The following is a 17,779-nucleotide window of genomic DNA, read 5'->3' as shown; positions in this document are numbered from 1 at the left end:
TGCTAAACGCGCTATGCCGGAAAGACCGCAGGTAAATCCTTCCGGAAGGATACAGCCAAGACTTGACAGCTCCAATCGACAAAGAGAAGGAAGTGAAAACCCATCCCTGCAGGAAAACACGGCCAGAAATGAGGATCGAGGTGGAGGATTGCTCAGGGATGAGCTGCGTGGCTCCGAAATGATGCTGGTTTTGGGGAAAAGCTGAGAAGGGCCCTTCAGGGTCTGAGTGGATGCAAAGGCGGGACTTGGGGAAGGCAGTGCTGGAGGGAGGTGGGGATGGAAGGAGGAGGGCACTGGCCTGTTGCGATGGTGTGGGTGGTGACTGAAGCGCATCCTTCTCACCCTATCACCCGGCCGTGCTTCCCTCTGTATTTTTACGAGGTCTTTGTGGCAAACAGGGGTGGTAAATAACTGCCAGAGCCTCTCAGCCCGCTTGTCCCTCATGCTTTCGGCAACCTCCAGCCTTGTCACGGTTTTCTCCCCATTAATTTCCAGTGTCTCTCCTTTCCCAAGCATCCTCACCTCCCAGGAGAAGGTGCATCCCAATCACTCCACGCAGCTGTGACCCAAGCTCCTCAACTTCAAAAAATACTAATAATACAGGATCCCAGCTGCTTCTAGGCCACAACACTTCGTTCCAGTCCCAGACATAACGGTATCACTGCACGTGGGAATTGCTTGCGCATTAATATTTTTTAAAGCTACATTTTCTAACAAGCAATTCTGGGGCCACTTCCCGTATTGAAAGCGAGAGGTTCGTTTCCCTTCCCCACTACTCCTTCCCAGGAATTAAAAAGGAGCCGCTCGCAGTATTGCAACAGCCGAAGGGAAAAGTCTTTTCTAAGAAAAATAATCCAAGTAAATCACCTTTCAGGAAACAACCGAGCACATATTGCTAATTTAGCCCAGATGCTCAAGGTCTACTGCTGGCGGCCCGGCCCACCACTTAGGCATGTACATCTCTCACTCTGCAATATATATATGTATATTTATGTATTTTGATCACCTACTTTTTATAACATTTATCGAAACTGGGCGTGGGATACTGGTTTGTCCTGGCACCCCAAATCCCTCTACCTCCCTTAAGTGCATCCCTAATGCCATGGTGGTGCCTTTGTGGCCTCCCTTGCTGCACCCTCTTTCCCCGCACCCTCTCCCCAGTGCACCGGCTCCCCAGCACACCCCATCTCCCCAAACACCCTCCCCGGTAGACCTCATGTCCCCACACCCCTCCCTGGTACACCTCGTCTCCTCGGTACGCCCCGTTTCCCCACACCCTCTCCCCGGTACACCCCATCTCCCTGCACCCTGTCCCTGCTGCACCCCCTTTCCCCAGTAACACCTTGTCTCCCCGCACCCCCTTCCTGGTACACCCATCTACCTGGTACACCCCGTCTCCCCGGTACACCCACCCCCCCGGTACAACCCCTTCCCCGGTACACCCCCCTCCCCGGTACACTCACCCAACCGATACACCCCCCCTCCCCGGTACACCCCCTCTCCCGGTACACCCTCTCCCCGATACAACTCCTCCCCGGTACACCCCTCTCCCCGGTACACCCACCTTCCCTGTACACCCTGTCCCCGTTACACCTTGTCCCCGGTACACCCCTCTCCCGGGTACAACCCCTTCCCGGTACACCCACCCTCCCCGGTACAACCCCTCCCCGGTCCAGCCCCCGTCCCGGTGCACCCCTCTCCCCGGTGCACCCCCTCCCCTCCCCACCGCCCCCCGCGCTGGCCCCGCCCCTGGCTGGCCCCGCCCCGCGGCGCCCCCGCCGAGGAGTTCCCCTGCCCTCCAGCCCCGGCGTGGCCCCGCCCACCACCACCAGGGGAGGCAGCATCGCAGCCAATCGCCTGCCCGCACAGGCCATCCACGCCGCGCCCATTGGCTGCCCCGCCCTGGCTTGACAAGCCCCTGGCCGGCGAGAGGGGCGCTCCGATTGGCCGCCGCCGCCGGCCGGCCCCGCCCTCCCCTCTCCCCCCCCCCCCCCCCCCTCCCCGGCCCGGGCGGCAGCAGCAACCGCCGCCGCCGCCGCCGCAGCGTGAGGCGGCTCCAGCGGCGCGATGGCGGCTACGGCGGGCAGATCGTTGCCGCTCCTCCTCTGCCGCCGCCGGCCCGCCGCCCTGACGGCGGCCGGTTGCTTCCCGGCGCTGGGGCGGCGCCGCCAACAGCAGCAGCAGCGACACCGGACGGTGAGTGAGGCGGTGGCCGTGCCCTTCAGGCGGCGGCCGGCTGAGGCGGGCGGCGGGCCCGGCTCCCCCCCGCGTCCGCGTGAGGCGGCAGCGGCCCCCGGCAGCCCGGCGTTATTCTTAGCGGAACTTGAACGGGGCGGGCGGCGGCAGCCGAGCCCTCCCCCGGCCCCGCTCGGGCAGCGGCGTGGCCCCCACGGGCCCTCCCGCCGCCCCGGTAACAAGGGAGCCCGCCCTGCTGCGCCGCGCCGGGCCCGCTCCTTCCCGCTCCGGAGGGCGCGGCGGCGGCCCGGCGCAGCCCGCCTGTAGCGGGGCCGGGGCTGCCGGGGCGGGGGTCGGGTCCCGGCGGGGCGCGGCCGCCAGGTGGCGCCCTGGGCCGCGACAGGTCGGGGGTGAGGGGGGACACCGGGCCGGGGCGGGGGGAACACCCGGGAGCATCGGACACCGGGCATGGAGGGGAGAGGGCGAGCGCAAGTGCCCGGCGGATCTTCGCCTTTTTTAAAATTTTATTTTATCGTTTTCTTTTTTTTTTTTTTTTTTTTTTCCATTTCCCTCCCCTCAAGGTCAGCTAGGGGAGAGGCACTCGTGGCGGGGGGACGGTGGTGTCCCCGAATCCGCTCACGGGCGGTGTCATCCAGGTTGGTGCGGCTTTCCTGGGGGGTGGGGTGGGTGGGGAGGCAATAAAAACCGCAATTTTTCTTCGTTTCTTCCCCCCCCCGCCAAGAAGCGGCACGTTTTGCCAGAAAAGAGAAAACTGGCAGCACTCGCGTTGCTTACTATGTGTCTTTAGGGCGGAAAAAAACTGTAAAGGCGGCGGGTTGCGTCTTGGAGCTCGAGAGAATTGCTAAAAATACCGGGAAGGGTTGGTTTTGGTTTTTTTTAAAAAATTTCTAAACTCAGGGAACAGTATGTAACCGTGGGATATTCTTCTAGCTTTTGCCACAATCTGTTTTATTGCTGCCTATAAAAAAAAGCTGCCGCCGGAGGTGTGCACCTGTCGCTCACTTGTTGTTTTGCTCAAGCAACTAATTGCGAAACTGCCAAAAGCTGCTGAAATCGTGTTATGAATGGGGTGATGGAGCAGGGCTGTGGGTGGAGGACGGTGGAGGTAACGCTGGGTCCTATGGGTGCTGTTTGAAGAGCAGCTAAGTGTTTGTGCTGTGTTTGTTGAGGGGGCCGGCATATTTTCGCAGCGATGGGATGCCGGAGGTTCTGTCGGTATCAAGTGTCTGGGCTGCATCAGTCCTGTGTTTGCAGATGGGTCGGTCGGTCGCACGTGTGAAGTGCGACTTTTGCAGCATTGACTTCGGACTTTTGTCAGTACCAACCTGGCAAGCGAGGCTGTTGGTACCCTGGATTTGGGTCAGATGTGGAACAGCCTTTTCAGCTTTTGTAACTATCATTTAAGTCGTCTCTTTTAGCAGCCCAGCCCAGAAAATAAGAAGTTATTTATCTAAATTTATGTTGACCTGTGTGATTAATGTAAGAGCCCCAGGTTCTTGCTTGATTCTGCTAAGTGTAGCAGCGCAAGAAGATTAAAAATGACCATTCAGAAATATAACGAATCCCTTCTTTTCGGGATGCTTTGCTGTTGCTGTGGTCCTAGCTGAGTGGCTGAAGTATGAGCACACTAAAATCATACTGTCAAAGCCATGCTCGGGGAAGGCAGCGGATTTTGCTTGCGTCCCTCAGGTTGAAGATTAAGAAAGTTCTTCAGCCTTTAGTACCAGTTGGGTGACGCTGTCTGATTTTTGGCAGCTTGGCTTTTATCCTTTTGTGGCGTTGCAGTGATTATTTTTTGGGGAGGTTTCTTCTTTTTTTTTTTTTTTTCAGTAGGGAGCTTGTAGGCAAGTCAGTTCAGTAGATGTTGATTGCCGTGAACCTAGCAATCAAGCGAAAGCTTGCTGCGAGCAGGTCGGTACCCAGTATCCCAACTGTTCCTTTTGACAGAGTCTGTAATGTGCCTATTTATCTCCTCACAGAAAAGATGAGTTATCCTTTCCATCACACCGCACTTGAGAAACTATGTGGACCGGTGTGAGGGAGTAGAGGCCTGAGAGCTGCTGAATCCTGGAATAAATGATCTCCAAGGAGAAATTACAGGAGCCAGAGCTCTTCATAATAAAGAGAAAATCGAAAGGAGGTTGCTGCAAAGAGGAAGCAGAAAAAGAGAAGATCAGTGTTGTGTAGAAGAATTACTGGGCTTACAGTGTGAGAAAGAGGGATTTGGTCAGATTCTGGGAATCTTTTTACTGACAGTAAGAGTAGTAAAATGCTGAAATATTTCCCAGGAAAACTATTCAGCCTTCATTATTGGAGGTGGTCAGGACAGGTTAGACCTGCGTCAATCCGTTATGGCTGATGAAGAATTGATCCTGCTCTGCAATAGGTCTGGACCGTATAAGCTTCCTGAGTCGATAGATGATATGAGAAAATAGGAAGAGTTTGTGTAATATAGGTGTAATTAATAGAGTGGTTATATTAGGTATGTCTGTACAGTATTGTTTTTAGTACAATAAATTCTACTCTGTTACTTCTCAGGATGGCTGGTTTCCAGCAGAGGCGATAAATTAAATGGGCTTTCTTGAAACAGAGCAGAAATGCTAAATGCTCTTATAGATGAGTTCTCTCAAAAGGGGTATAAAATATACTGGAAAAGCCTGGACCAACTGACCAGACTACTGGGAGAGGACAGGACTTTAAAACAAACCCCTCCAGGTGGGTAAAGAATGAGTTTGCGATAGCATCAAACAGTTAAGAGGGCGAGGAGGTCTGAACTCTTGAATAAATAACTTGGTTTATGAAAGTTCAGATGGGCATATGGAAATATTAGGAGTTGTAGGGCTTGAATGGAGCATTCACAGCTTTCTTAAGAGTTTTAAAGGCTGAGAGAGTTGTGAAAGGTCAGTGGGATCAGCATATAGAAGCGGGCTCATGGAGGACCCAGTGAGTCTTCATGTACTGTCCTAGCTGAAGAGTATCACAGGGTGAGAGAGGTCTTGAGAGGAGGATGCAGAAAACCTGAATGGGAAATTCACTCGTTGATCTCAGCATAGAAAGAAGCAGGCAGGAGGAAGTTTTTGCTGATACTTGTGAATTTTCCCTCTGAAAGTGACGACGTTGTGCCTCCCAGAAGGACTGTGAAGGGCAAGGAGGGAGCCAGTTGGCATAATCACGTAGAAAGTGGGGCTGGAGGGCCCATCTTGTTGGGGGAATGTGACAGAACTGAGTAAATGGACTTGCAGCAGAAATATCTGAGGTTCCATCTCTTTCCACTCTTCCAGTCTTGCTTAAACATATGGGAGAGTGGAAGAAGCCTTGTAGAGGAGGAGAGAAGCAGGCTGGAGGGGCTGCAGTGCTGGGGGGAGTGGGTGGATGGATGGCTACGGCTTTGGAGGTGAGTACAGCTGAATAGTTCGTAGAGCGGAACCTCAGTAGTATTGGTGTTTGTTTTAAATTGGTGCTGTATGTGCTTCCTCTTTGGGAGGGAGCTGTGAAGATGTGAGGCGAGAGAGGCAGTTTGTTTAATTGAGCCAAGGTAACTTCTGGTGGTGAAGACCAGAAATGGCAAAAGTTGGTATCAGCAGGCAAGATGAGGTGGAATAAATGTATTGTGTGTGTGGTTTCTTTTTCTACCTACTAGTTTCATGCAAGAATTGGCAAAGGGTGGAGAAGCAGCAAGAGTGGTGGGGAGAAGCCTGGCTGGTGGTGGCCAGCAGAAGGTTGGGCTGTGACAAGGTGGCGTGGGGGTCTCAAAGCACAACCCCGTGCACTGACTTGTTAAGCAACGGGAGTGGGATGGAGCCCTTCGTGGGTAATTAGGTGGCATTTCTCAGTCTTGCAGTGTTTGCCAGGTTATCAACTGGTGGGAAGTACAGCAGGCATAAATCACGATACTACCTATTAATTAAGGCCTTTGTCCTGCAGTAATTTCTAGTACTTAATGCAAAAATTGCTGCTGTTTTCCTGTTAGACAGCTTGCCCTCAGGGGAGTGTGTAGAGTGAATTAAAGTGGACGTTCCTCGGAGGAAACTTCCTCATGAAGAAAGGAGAGCCCCGTCTTTGACTCCTACTTGTTTTGGGTGCTGTGGGTGTTGAGGGTAAAGCTGCCGACAGCGAGAGCTCCATGCCGCTGAGATGCGGTGGGTCTGGAGAGCAGTCCTTTGTGGAAATTGAATGCCTAATCTTCGGGACTTTCTTCCCACAAAGATTTAGAGCCTTTTGTTAACTCGTGTTTCTTAGTGTATGTGGCCAACAGTTGAGTTAGGTTGGGTTGGGATGTAATCAGCTGGTTCAGATCCGGGAAAAATTACCCGTAGAAAATCAAGGGCTCGGCTGTATGTGTCGTTCCTATGGTAGTTAATCCTGGCAGTTCTGGGTAGATCAGGAATGATGACTCCTAGTGACAACTTCTAAGCCTAAAAAGGAAGAACTGAGCCTAATTGGACTGCAGCTAAATTTCAAGTAGGTATCGGGCAACCTGCAGGTTTTTATCTCTGCTGCAGATGAAGACTGGGATTGCTTGTGTCGATCAGTCCTCCAAGCAGGATGGGATTTTAATGCAGATGGCCCTGTATTAAGGATGCGATGGAGAGTGTATCCCGCAAAAATGAGAGGACTCCGTGCCAACAAAAGGTGTCCTGGGATGCGAGAAGCCTTGGGAGGAAGATGCAGTGGACGTGGTGCTGAAGCTGTCCTTTACTTGGCATAGATACAATGTGTATTTGGTGATAGTTTATTTTTTTTCCCCCCCGTACTATGGCTGAAACTGTTGCAGCATCAACTTCCAGAGAAGCTGTTGCTCCGTGATGTGGCAATAATTTCCCTGGTGGCCCCTTTTACCACGGTTCCTCCCGGCCACAAGCAACAGTTTATTATTGCCCTACTGTTGCCCATCTCTCGAAACAAATTCATTTAACAGGTGAAGCTCGGGGCTGACAAAACTCACGTAGGGGAGGTGACTGGCTGCCAGGATGGTGAGACTTGGAAGAATATTTTGGTGCGGTGTCTGTGTTTTTTGCTGAGGATGGAAACTGGCAGGCCGCTTGAATTAACAGCGCTTCTGTTTTCCTGACCTTGCATACTGCTGACTGTAATGTCCAAATGAATGATTAGAAAAGCCAAAGAACTGGTGGCTTTCCAGTGATTCGAAGGGGCATAAAACCATTATTCTCGCTGGATCTTTGGCTGCACTTGTTGCCTATCCCAGCCTCAAATGTCTCTTGTGCTGGGATATTCTGAGGAGCAGTGAGTGACCAGGAGGAGATGCATCTGGTGTCCCTTTGGAAGTCAAGATGGGATGTGGCTTGAACTGCAATATAAATAAATACCGACCCAGCACAACATTTCTAATGTCCAGGAAGCCCTTGGAAGCGTTGATTTGATCATAAAGATGAGTCTGTCCACCAAACCTCCCTTTTCTCTTGCTTTTTCCTTCTCCTCCTTTCCACACACACACTTGCTGTCCTGCTGACTCCTCGCTTGCCTCACCCTGGCAGAGGCAGGCAAAAACATCATAATTTTTGTAGCAGTCATTGCCACTTGCCCACTCCAGTGCTGCCTAAATTGATTAAAATGCGAGGCAAAGCAAGGTCTGCCACCTCATAGCAGATCCACTGCCAGGGGGAAGGCTACAGCTCGATGCTAATTTGAAAGGTTAAGAAAGAAAGAAAACTTTTTCAACATTTTTACTTCAAATGAGAGGAGGGGATCTTTCCTTAGCTAATTATAGAGCAATGGAATACCAGTACTAAATTGAAAATTTTGTGCTTTTTAGGTTTTTTTGTTAGATTGTGTTGGGATTTTTTTTTTTGTGCACAAACAAAAATTTCAAGGGGGATGACCAGCAAGTGTTTTTTTGGCATTTGAAAGTGGCTGAAACACTCTCTTGATCATAGCCACTCTTACAGAGCGAAATAGGTTTTGAAGGGGAAAAAAAAAAGGTGGCATTTTGTAGCTTTTGATGTGCCTATTCATTCAGTGAATAGGAAAAATCTTTACTTGGTAGCGTCTGGAGAACACCCTTCCAGGGCTCTTTTTATGTGGAAGAGGAGTGCTGTACAGCATGGAATAGATGTTGGATTTTTTTTCTTTGACAATTATTGGATGATACTACATTTTCTTTTATTTATAACTCAGCCTGTGGGAATAATTAAGACTTTGTATATAGGGTCTGTGATGGGAAAGGAATTTACAGTCATGGTAAAATTGATCCAGTTGTTCATACAAAAATTTCAGGACAGATCTTTTTCCCTACGGGGAGCGTTTCCTAGCTGCCCTCAGACAGGATGAGTCTAGCTCTCCTTACAAGAGAAAGGAAGCCTGAAAAAGAAGGGGGGGGGGGAAAAGAGTTGTTTCATTTTCTAAAGCTGTTTTTAGGCTAATCTTAAAGACGAAACTTTCTGTGCGACTAGGTCCCACCCAGTCTTGAGGGTGAAACGTAACTTTTATGATTTCATTTCAGATTTGTGGTATGAGTCACTTGCTTGCCATTCTATAAAACAGCATGCAGATGACACAAATCTGTAATTTAAATTATTCTCCCATTTGTAGGTCCATGGAAATGTGGAAACGGGTTTAGATTTTTGGGTGGCTTTTTTTTTTTAATTATTTCCTTCTTTATTGTAATGTCAGCTGGTGGTCACTCTTCCTGAGATCCCAACTGCAACTTTCTGCTCCCTGCATCCCTGTGTGGGATGAGGAACTGTCCTTGACCATTTTGCTAGATGGAACCATGTGCTTTCTACTCGCAATGGAGGAATACTTCTACTCTCTGAAGTGCTCTCTGGCTGAGAGACCACCTGTGATATCGCTGATGTGCTGCTGATCATGTTTCAGTACTTGCTTTTTGAGGGTGAACTAGAGCGATCTGGCTTTAAGGACCGTTTTGTCCTTGAGTATTTAATGATGAAAAGAAAATGACTTGTGCCTTTTCTATTATAGTTTTGGCAGAGGGTTTTCTTCCTGTTATTAAGGTCTCAATTGGTCATCCAAATGAGATGTCATTTTAATGAAGATGAAAATATGCAGCACTTGAATGTGACATGGAATTATTTTCCAGTGGGGCAAGCCTGTGGGGTATCACTTATGTCTCATGCAAAATACGGAGCATGTCCATTGTCTTTTCCTGCATTCTTGGCAGCTCTTAAGGAACTAGGAAATGTAGAACAACTTGCATAAGCAGGAGAGGAAAAAAAACGCGGCCAACAAGCTTGTTTCAACGATTCGCTCTTGTTGGCTTCCCCAGGAGGAAAGGACTGCTGTGCGATGAGGAAACTGTCAAATCTCTGAAACTGCTTATTGGAATAACGAAAACTCGAATTTCACTTGGGTAGATCACTTAGGAAGGATCTACCAGGGGGTGACCACTATAAAATACCCCCTGGGTGACTGTCAATCTTACGTTGTGTCCTGCAGCCTGCTGGGAATAAAATAACTGAGGTCATAGCCGAAGAAGTTTTATAGGGTTTAAGAAAAGCTTTGTGGAACGTATTGCTGTTTTGAGAGGATTTTGGAATAATGCTATGGTAACAACTTTGTTTACTTTTGTCATACAGGTCCCAAGATGTATACATAGCTTGCTGCTCTTTCTGTTATCCAAAGCTTATGTAGACTCCAAGTGGTATGAGGCTGTAGAAATGGGGTAAGGGAGAGCACCCCAATGTGGAGTTAGGGGAGGACACCTTCGCTAGTGGGTTTACTTTTAGTTAGTTGACGTACATAGGTTGGAAAATACCAAAAAATGCAAAATGGCTGGATTTTTTGGCTCAATGTGCATGTAATTTCAGGTGGGGAAGCTGACCAAGTGGTTCATGAGTGAAGTGACGGCAGGGTCGGTGGCAGGCAAACAGCACCCTTTCCTTCTAGGTTGTGAGGGGAGTTTCCAGCTCATCCTCCAATTTTCTAGGTCAGTCGCTGGAAAAGAGCCTAAAGTTGCTCCATGTTTTTTCTCCATTCTGCGTCACCGTATTACCTTGAAAAGCACTGAGCTAGGCAAAGCTTGCCTTGTTTTACTGGTGAGTTTATTTGGATGAGCTCATGTCAGTTTATTACCGTACCTTGGAGCTGCTAAGGAAAAATGCATTCCCTAAATGTAGTGATAGAGATGGCTCGTTTCTACATTTGAGACTTGTATGTTTTGGGAATGGCTGGAAGAGCAACTTTAAGAACCGTTCAGTTAGAACCTGGCATATGGTCCTTGTAAATTCATGGCTTTGTCAACGATTTGTAAAAGGTATAGCTTCCGATGAGCAGGAGGTACTCCCTTGGCATATGGGCTTGCTCACTGTCAGCTGAAAAGTGAATTGGCGGGATCTGCTGAACCATGACTGTTTATTCCTCATCAGCTGCTCTCCTCCTCTACATGATTTCCTTCATCCCTGTGCCTACCTCTCGCTCTGCTTACCTACTGCAGAGCTCCTTGTCAAGGCACAGCGGTAATTGTCTTAAGCCCTCATTTTGTTTTGCCAAAAATGACTTTTTGATTTGCAGCTGAAATCGGTAGAATGAATAGCAAATGGATGTTCGTCAGCCAGAATGCAGGTTGTGAAATTTAATCAGAATAGTGGACTCTAAGGTGTGTCTCGAAACTAAAGAAATCAGTTGTGACAGATTATTGTAAAAGGAAATAGAGTTACTCTCTCCACTTAAACGATTTTTTAAAAATACACCTTCATAATTTACCCGTGTCATTTTGCTTAGATGTTTGGACTTAAGCGAGCTTCTGCCTGGCAAAGTAACTCCAAAAATGACAACTTTAAATATCATTCTGACAAATGAAGATTTTAAGGGAAAATGGGCTGTCCAAGATAGCAGAAGAGTGATGCAGGCATTTTTCAAGTCGCATGTGAGAAAGGAATAGCTGGGGCCTGGATGGTGGTTTTTGTAGAGAACTTTACCTGTATGATTACTATGTTGTCATTATGTATGTAATGCTTACCACTGGGAACAATTTGATATATCGCGTCCCATTCATGTTTTCTGGCTCTGGACAAAACTCAGACATAGTCAATATGCAGTGCAGCAGTAACCTTTTTAAAGTCATTTAAATTAATTGTGAACCTTTCCGAAACATCTCAGACACTCTTGTGTGGGGGACAGATGGGAGGGAAAGCTGGCGGAGAAAGCAATTTCTCACTGAAATAACAGTGAACTGACAAAGTGCAGAGATTTCCTGGGGGAAAAAAATGCAGTTCCTTTTTTGGAATGAAAATGCTCTAATTTATTGTGTGACTTGGGAAATCCTCTGGGCTTCCTGGGGAGGGGAAAGGGGGGAGATGAACGTCTCGTCGGATGGCAGAGTGTGGCATGTTTGTGATGCGTAACAGCATCTGCTGCATAAAGAGCTCCCAAGGGAGACTGCTGCTTGCTGCAAGGCTATTCCCAGTATCAAGGGACTTGTTTCTAAGGCAGTGATAACAGAAATTCCATTGTCTAAATATTTAGTAGATTTGATAATTACACTAGTACAGCGCTGTATGGTTTCCTCTGCGTTTGGGGATATTGTATTTAAGAGAAGAGTAGGATTCTTCACTTGGACTTGGGTGTAAGGGATTCAAGACAACTGAATCTAGCCTCTATCTTACGAAAGAAGAGTTGTGTTGTTAACAATGTATATTGCTAGTAATGAAACAAGCTCCAAACACTCCCCTTTGAATTAAAGGAATATATTAAAGAATTTTCCCTTCCTGTTGCAATTTCCAGATAAGCTGCTCTTGTACTGCCTGGAAAACTTACAATGCAGTGCTGTTTGGCTTTCCTTCAGGCTATGGTCAGTGCTGTGCATCGGGCAGAAGGACTGAGGAAGCAGAGGGCATGTTGCTTGAGACCATTTCCAGGCAAGTGAAGGCAGTAGGAGTAAGCATTACATGAATATCCAGGCTCCATTTTGGCTGCAGCATCGCATGAGATTGAATCATAGAGTGGTTAGAGTTGGAAGGGACCTTAAGGATCATCCAGTGCCACCCCCTGCCCTGGGCAGGGACACCTCCCACCAGACCAGGCTGCTCCAAGCCCCGTCTAACCTGGCCTTGAACCCCTCCAGGGATGGGGCAGCCACAGCTTCTCTGGGCAACCTGGGCCAGGGGCTCACCACCCGCACAGCAAACAATTTCTTCCTCAGATCTCACCTAAATCTCCCCTCTTTCAGTGTAAAACCGTTCCCCCTCGTCCCATAGCTCCCCTCCCTGATCCAGAGTCCCTCCCCAGCTTTCCTGGAGCCCCTTTAGGGACTGGAAGGGGCTCTAAGATCTCCCCGAAGCCTTCTCTTCTCCAGGCTGAACCCCACCAACTCTCTCAGCCTGTCCTCACAGCAGAGGGGCTCCAGCCTTCCCAGCATCTCTGGGGCCTCCTCTGACCCCGCTCCAACAGCTCCATCTCCTTCTAGTGCAGAGGACTCCAAAGCTTACTTGCAGCCTTCCTGCTGCAAACTATCAGGTTGGTTAATCGGAGCTAACTTTGCTGCTTTGAGGAAGCATTTTTTTCCTGAAAAGCTTTTTCATTAGTAGAGCTTTTTTCCATCATTTAAAAGGGTCGTTGCTAGAACTTGTTGCACTCTTCAAGAGCATGTTACAATGCCATATTATTCACAGAATTTACTGGCCAGACAGATGAGGCGAGGGGCTGAAAGGAGAGAGATTTTGAAGCATTTCTAATCAGAATCTGACTGTGGACCTGTGTTTTTGTCGAGTTTGTTTCTTTATTTGTTTTTTTGGGGTTTTTTTTGACTCCCGGAGAAGTGGTGTTGAAGGGAGAAACAGTTATATGTGTTGAAAACACATGTCCATTCTTAGCTGCGTGGTGAGGTGATACAAGTCTGATTGCTAAGTAACAAGAAGCTGATGGCCCAAAACAGAGCTTTGGTTTGAAGCCAAAAAGCCACGGATTTCTCTGACCACAAAGTTGAATGACCACTGTGTCCAAGATTAATTTCATTTTAAGAATAATTTTATGCAAAGATAAAGAACATGACTCAGATTTGCACACATACTCATTAAAAATAAAGCACAATTTTGAATCAGCTAGTCACTCTTCTGTGTAGGAGTCGCCATTTCCATATTTCCTTTTGGCATTTAATGCTCAAGAGAGTAATTTTAAACAAACACTTTCACAAAGTACTCCTCTTTATTATTTAGCTCGATTGAGTAGGCCGGGATATGAGACTCTACAGATACGGTGGTCTGAGTTGGCAAGGATGCTGTAAGAAAGGGCTTTGAGAAAAGCATTAATACCACACAGGCCCATGTGAAATTAATTGTTTTGTAAATAGCATTTTGAACAGATGTTGTTTTTTTTTTATCTTTCTCCAAAGGTGGGTTGTTTCTGTTGACTGTTCCTGTATGCCATTCAGTTTTTTCTCTACATTGCAGCTCCTTTTCTTGTGCTGAATGTCTGCTTGTAACTATAGCATCATGCTTTTTTTCTGTTTGCAGCCAACGATACGCACGTTATATCTGCTGCGGGACATCCTTCTCTCTCCTGTCCCAAGCACGCTGGTAACACGCAGCTCCAGTTTGACCAGAGTACCAAGGGCTTTGGATCTAGGGCAACGAGTTTGGTGGAGATGCTCTTTTCATGACCTACTTCTTGGGCCAGCATGGAAGTAGAAATGGCTCTTAGTAGCTCAAATGAGAGATTCAGGCTTTTTTTGGTGTGTCTTGGGCTGAAAAATAACCAGACTCCAGTTTGGTATGGTCTTATTCCTCAAGGTTAGGAGCTGGGTGTCTCTTGAATTACTCAGTTATCAGGGAAGAGGAGAGGAATAGATGAGAACAGCTAAGCATAGAATAGTGTTGATTTCAGGATTTAAAACAAACACTGGTTTCTCCTAAAGAATTGTTTGTCGTTGTGGTCAGTTACAGGTAAGGAATTTCTTATCTTGTCCTTGGAAGAGAGGTAGTTGTGTAATTGACTCATCCTAAACACTTTTACCCACATTTTTACTTTCATTTAGGAGATTTGGCAACACTTGTAAAGCCAAATTGCTATGATTAGCCTGACATTTTATATAATAGAGTGCACCATAGAGGGCTGTTCGTTCGTGGAATTACAATGTCGAAGCACCATAGTACTTTTCAAGGCAGTATTTACATAATTTGTGTGGATTTCTACACTAGATGGAAGCTGTGTTGCCATGTGGCAAGGAAATAATAGGTTTATCTTCATGTTCACTGTGTAGGTGAGTATACGAGTAGTGTACGAGTTTGACGGCAGCACAGAGCTCTGTTTGCCTCCTTCAAGATGTGAGTTTTTCCAGCCACAAGTTAGAGCAGATGATGCTTCGAGCAGGATTCTCACTCCTGAACGCTTACGAGTTTTCTTGTAATCTCAGGAACGTGGTGATAACATGGCTTGCAGGCACAGGAAGAGAGCTGAATTGCCATCATAGTGCTCTGAGACACCCTAGAGCATGTGGAGACCCTACTGTAGGGGTGCCTGTGTAAGCTGGCTGTGGAAACACGCGCCATACTAGGGATGCGTATCATTACTCAACTCCGTCATTATGGAATCGCCTTGGCTACGAAGTAAAGTAAGCCCTTACCTCCTTTCCACTGAACACACACACACATGAAAAACCCCTCCGATTGTTGTCTAGTAACTTTTTTCAATGCACTGCAGCTCCGAAACTCTGCCGCCTTCAAGTTTTTCCTAAAGAAAACAAAGTTAAATAAATAAAGCTTTCAATCTTTTTATTGTCATACTCTCCAAGTTCAGGATGCTTTCAGTTTTCATAGTACTAACTAGTATCCCATGAATCTTGGTTTTAGGTGAGGCTACTTTAGTTCTCAAAAGTATTTCCCTTTTTCTCCATTTGTAAGCGAGAAGTAATTAAAAATGCATCTCCATAAGTTATTTTGGCTACAGTTTGCCTTGGAAGAAGCACTCGCTGAAACACTTCATTTGAAGACAGTTAGACTTACCTGCTAGTGACCGGCTTGGTTTGCCAGCACTGGAAATAATATGCATGAAACTTACTTAATCGAAAGTGATTAGAATTCGCATTATTATGAGTTGTGTTTACAACTCTAGCTCTGGCTTTATCTCTGTGCTGGGATGAATTTTGCACCTTAATATTAATTGTCAGTCGTGGTAATGGCTGAGTTATGAGGCTTTTCCCACCCTCGTTAGCAGTCTCTGCAAGCTTTCCAGCCTGAAGGTTGTACGAATGAACAGATTGTCTCCAGCCTTGTCTGTTGTCTGAAGAAATATAACAAGTTAAAAAAGAAGAAAAGACATCTTTTTTGGTTTTGTTGTTGTTCTGTATCTTCTCTCCTACCGCAACAGCATTTTGCAAGTCCCTCAACTTCTACTGTAGGCTGCTTGAGATGCAGGACGGGCTGGTACATAAACATGAGATAAACTTTGAAAATCTGTGCAACTTCTTGGTGGAGAAATTTTGATTTATTGTATATTACCTGAATGCAAAATCCTTCCAGCTCGCACTGGGAAAATATCTATGTAATTCATTGCAGGACTGAAAACTATTACGGGTTGAAAGGATATTGTAAGTATAATAACTTCATCTTTTTGAAATCAGTTAATGAAGTTCAAGTTGAGCAATATTGAAAGTCAACTTGATAACTTGCTGATCCGTATAAATAAATCTCACTGACTCACTGGGAAGCTAGTTGTTTTCCAAGGTAGAGGAGAAAGCAGAGTTCCAGGCAGAAAATCAAAGATGATGGGGGGTGGGGAAGAAAAAGTAGCTGAAGAATAGGATGCAGTTGAACTATTGTCATCTGATCATATTCCACTTTGCCATCTATCATTATTATTATTATAAGTACAGGTATTTGATGGCACATCAAAGCACTTCAGTGACTTTTATATTCCTGATTTATGTTCTGGTAACTTTGATGCAAAGATGCTGTTCTTGCCTGCCACTTGGTCCTTCTAGTGCTATCGCTGCAATGTTACTTTTCCCCCCCCTTGCATAATAGCGTACTTATATGCTGGTTTTTTTTTTCCTGTGCTAAGGCTTTTATCTAGCAATAGGGTTTTTTCCTCATCCTTGCTGTGAGAATAAGACTGCCAAGTTATTGTGGGGCTATTAGTTGCCCTTCTTAAAAAAAGTCCTGAAGGAGCACAACCCTACGCATGATTCAACATAAAAGGTTTTAACTTTTAACAGTTATAATTGCTGTTTGAAGGCTTAATTGTGATGTGATTTTTGCAGGTAAATAATCTGATAGGAGAAAAATAACCAGTCTCTGACTGAACACTCGCTTCTTTTCTACCCACAGCTCTGATCAGCTGTTAATTATCTTTCCCTCTACACAGTAATTAGGGTTGAGGTATGAAGCTCAAAGGTTGAACATAGTATATTAACCCTTGTGTCCTGAAGAGAGGAGTGAGGAAGGTATGGCTTCATGATGTTTTCCGGTGACTGGCGCAACAGAGCAAATGATCTGCTTTTTTGTCAGCTTTAGCTGGTGTTCATAAAAATACTTGCTTTATAGAACAGCTTTTGGGTAGTACTCAGGTAGGATTTAGAACAATAAAGGCAAGTAAAACATGTGACAAAGCGATGTGAAGGCTTACTTCCCTATTCAAAGCCTGTTTCTTTTTTCTTATTAGTTGCACAGGAAACATCCAGAGTTCCTCAGCTGTAAATACTGATAGTAGGACAACAGGTTTTATCACCTTTACATTGCAGTGTGGACCGTGTGAATGTTAGCATTAATTTTTGTAGTTACAATCTAATGTGCGGTGCTTTCTTTGGAGTACCGGACCTCGTCCCTTTGGAGAAGCAGTCCTTGCTTCATCTGTCCTGAGACAAGGAGTCTCCCTGGATCCTGTGGAACAAAATTAACTGTTGCATATGGGTAGTTTTGTTTTTCCTCTTAAGCCACAACTTAAATGAAAATTGCCTTTGGATCTCTGAAACGGGCCCCTCGGTGCTCCTTGTGACCTGTTTGGTTGACTGAGCACCATTTCTTTTGATTGCTAAGAGCTCCTTCCAGCCCCCGTGATGCTGGAGGCACCCTTGCTGCTGCCGTTTTGGGTGTCCCCGCTGTTACATCTTCAAAGGGGTGCACATCTAATGAGGTACAGTCTCACCTTGGACATCAGTCCTCGTCTCTCTCTAGTGCCAGTTCTCTTGTTTCTGAGATGCTGTGCCTCTGGAGCTACTGACTGTGACTAATGCCTTCCTTGCTGAAAAAGCTAAGTACCAGTAGCTGGCAAGATTAATCTTGTATAACGTGCTGACCTGGAGCTCCAGAGCCTCCAATGGTAAATATGTCTTACTTCTGCACCTCTCCCTGTCCTCTCCCTTTTCTTCTGCCTTCTACCAAGTATAGTTTCTAAAAACCAGCCAAAGCCAAGCAGAGCATACAGCAGTGTAAAATATCCACTTAATCCTGCACAAAATGTAATCTGTCTTTGCGTGCTGGTTACTCGCAGTTTTACGTTTCTATAAATCAATTTTTTATTAAAAATTAGCAAAAAGCTATAAAAGAATGCATGTGAAATAGGAAAAGAATCCCAACCAACTATTTTTGAGAGCACTGTTGGTTGACTCATCTTGTTCAGATGATAATTTTAAGAAAGAACTTCCACTCTGATTCTTGGGTTTTTGGGGAGCCTA

At 46.5% G+C, this 17,779-nt stretch overlaps 1 protein-coding gene across 2 annotated transcripts in view; it reads left to right on the top strand.

Moving 5' to 3' along the window:
* The first annotated feature begins 1,999 nt into the window (after positions 1–1,999).
* Positions 2,000–17,779, top strand: part of MCU (mitochondrial calcium uniporter) — a 97,426-nt gene continuing 81,646 nt past the window's right edge. For both annotated transcript variants that reach the window (XM_074591085.1, XM_074591086.1), the window contains exon 1: positions 2,000–2,196. In XM_074591085.1, the coding sequence (XP_074447186.1) occupies positions 2,068–2,196 (129 nt within the window). In that variant the 5' untranslated portion in view covers positions 2,000–2,067. The remainder of the gene's footprint in view (positions 2,197–17,779) is intronic.

The sequence above is a fragment of the Larus michahellis genome, chromosome 6 (assembly GCF_964199755.1).
Source record: "Larus michahellis chromosome 6, bLarMic1.1, whole genome shotgun sequence".
In the NCBI taxonomy this organism is placed as follows: Eukaryota; Metazoa; Chordata; class Aves; order Charadriiformes; family Laridae; genus Larus; species Larus michahellis.
Note: the sequence above shows the minus strand (reverse complement) of the source record. Positions and strands in the feature narration are given on the sequence as shown.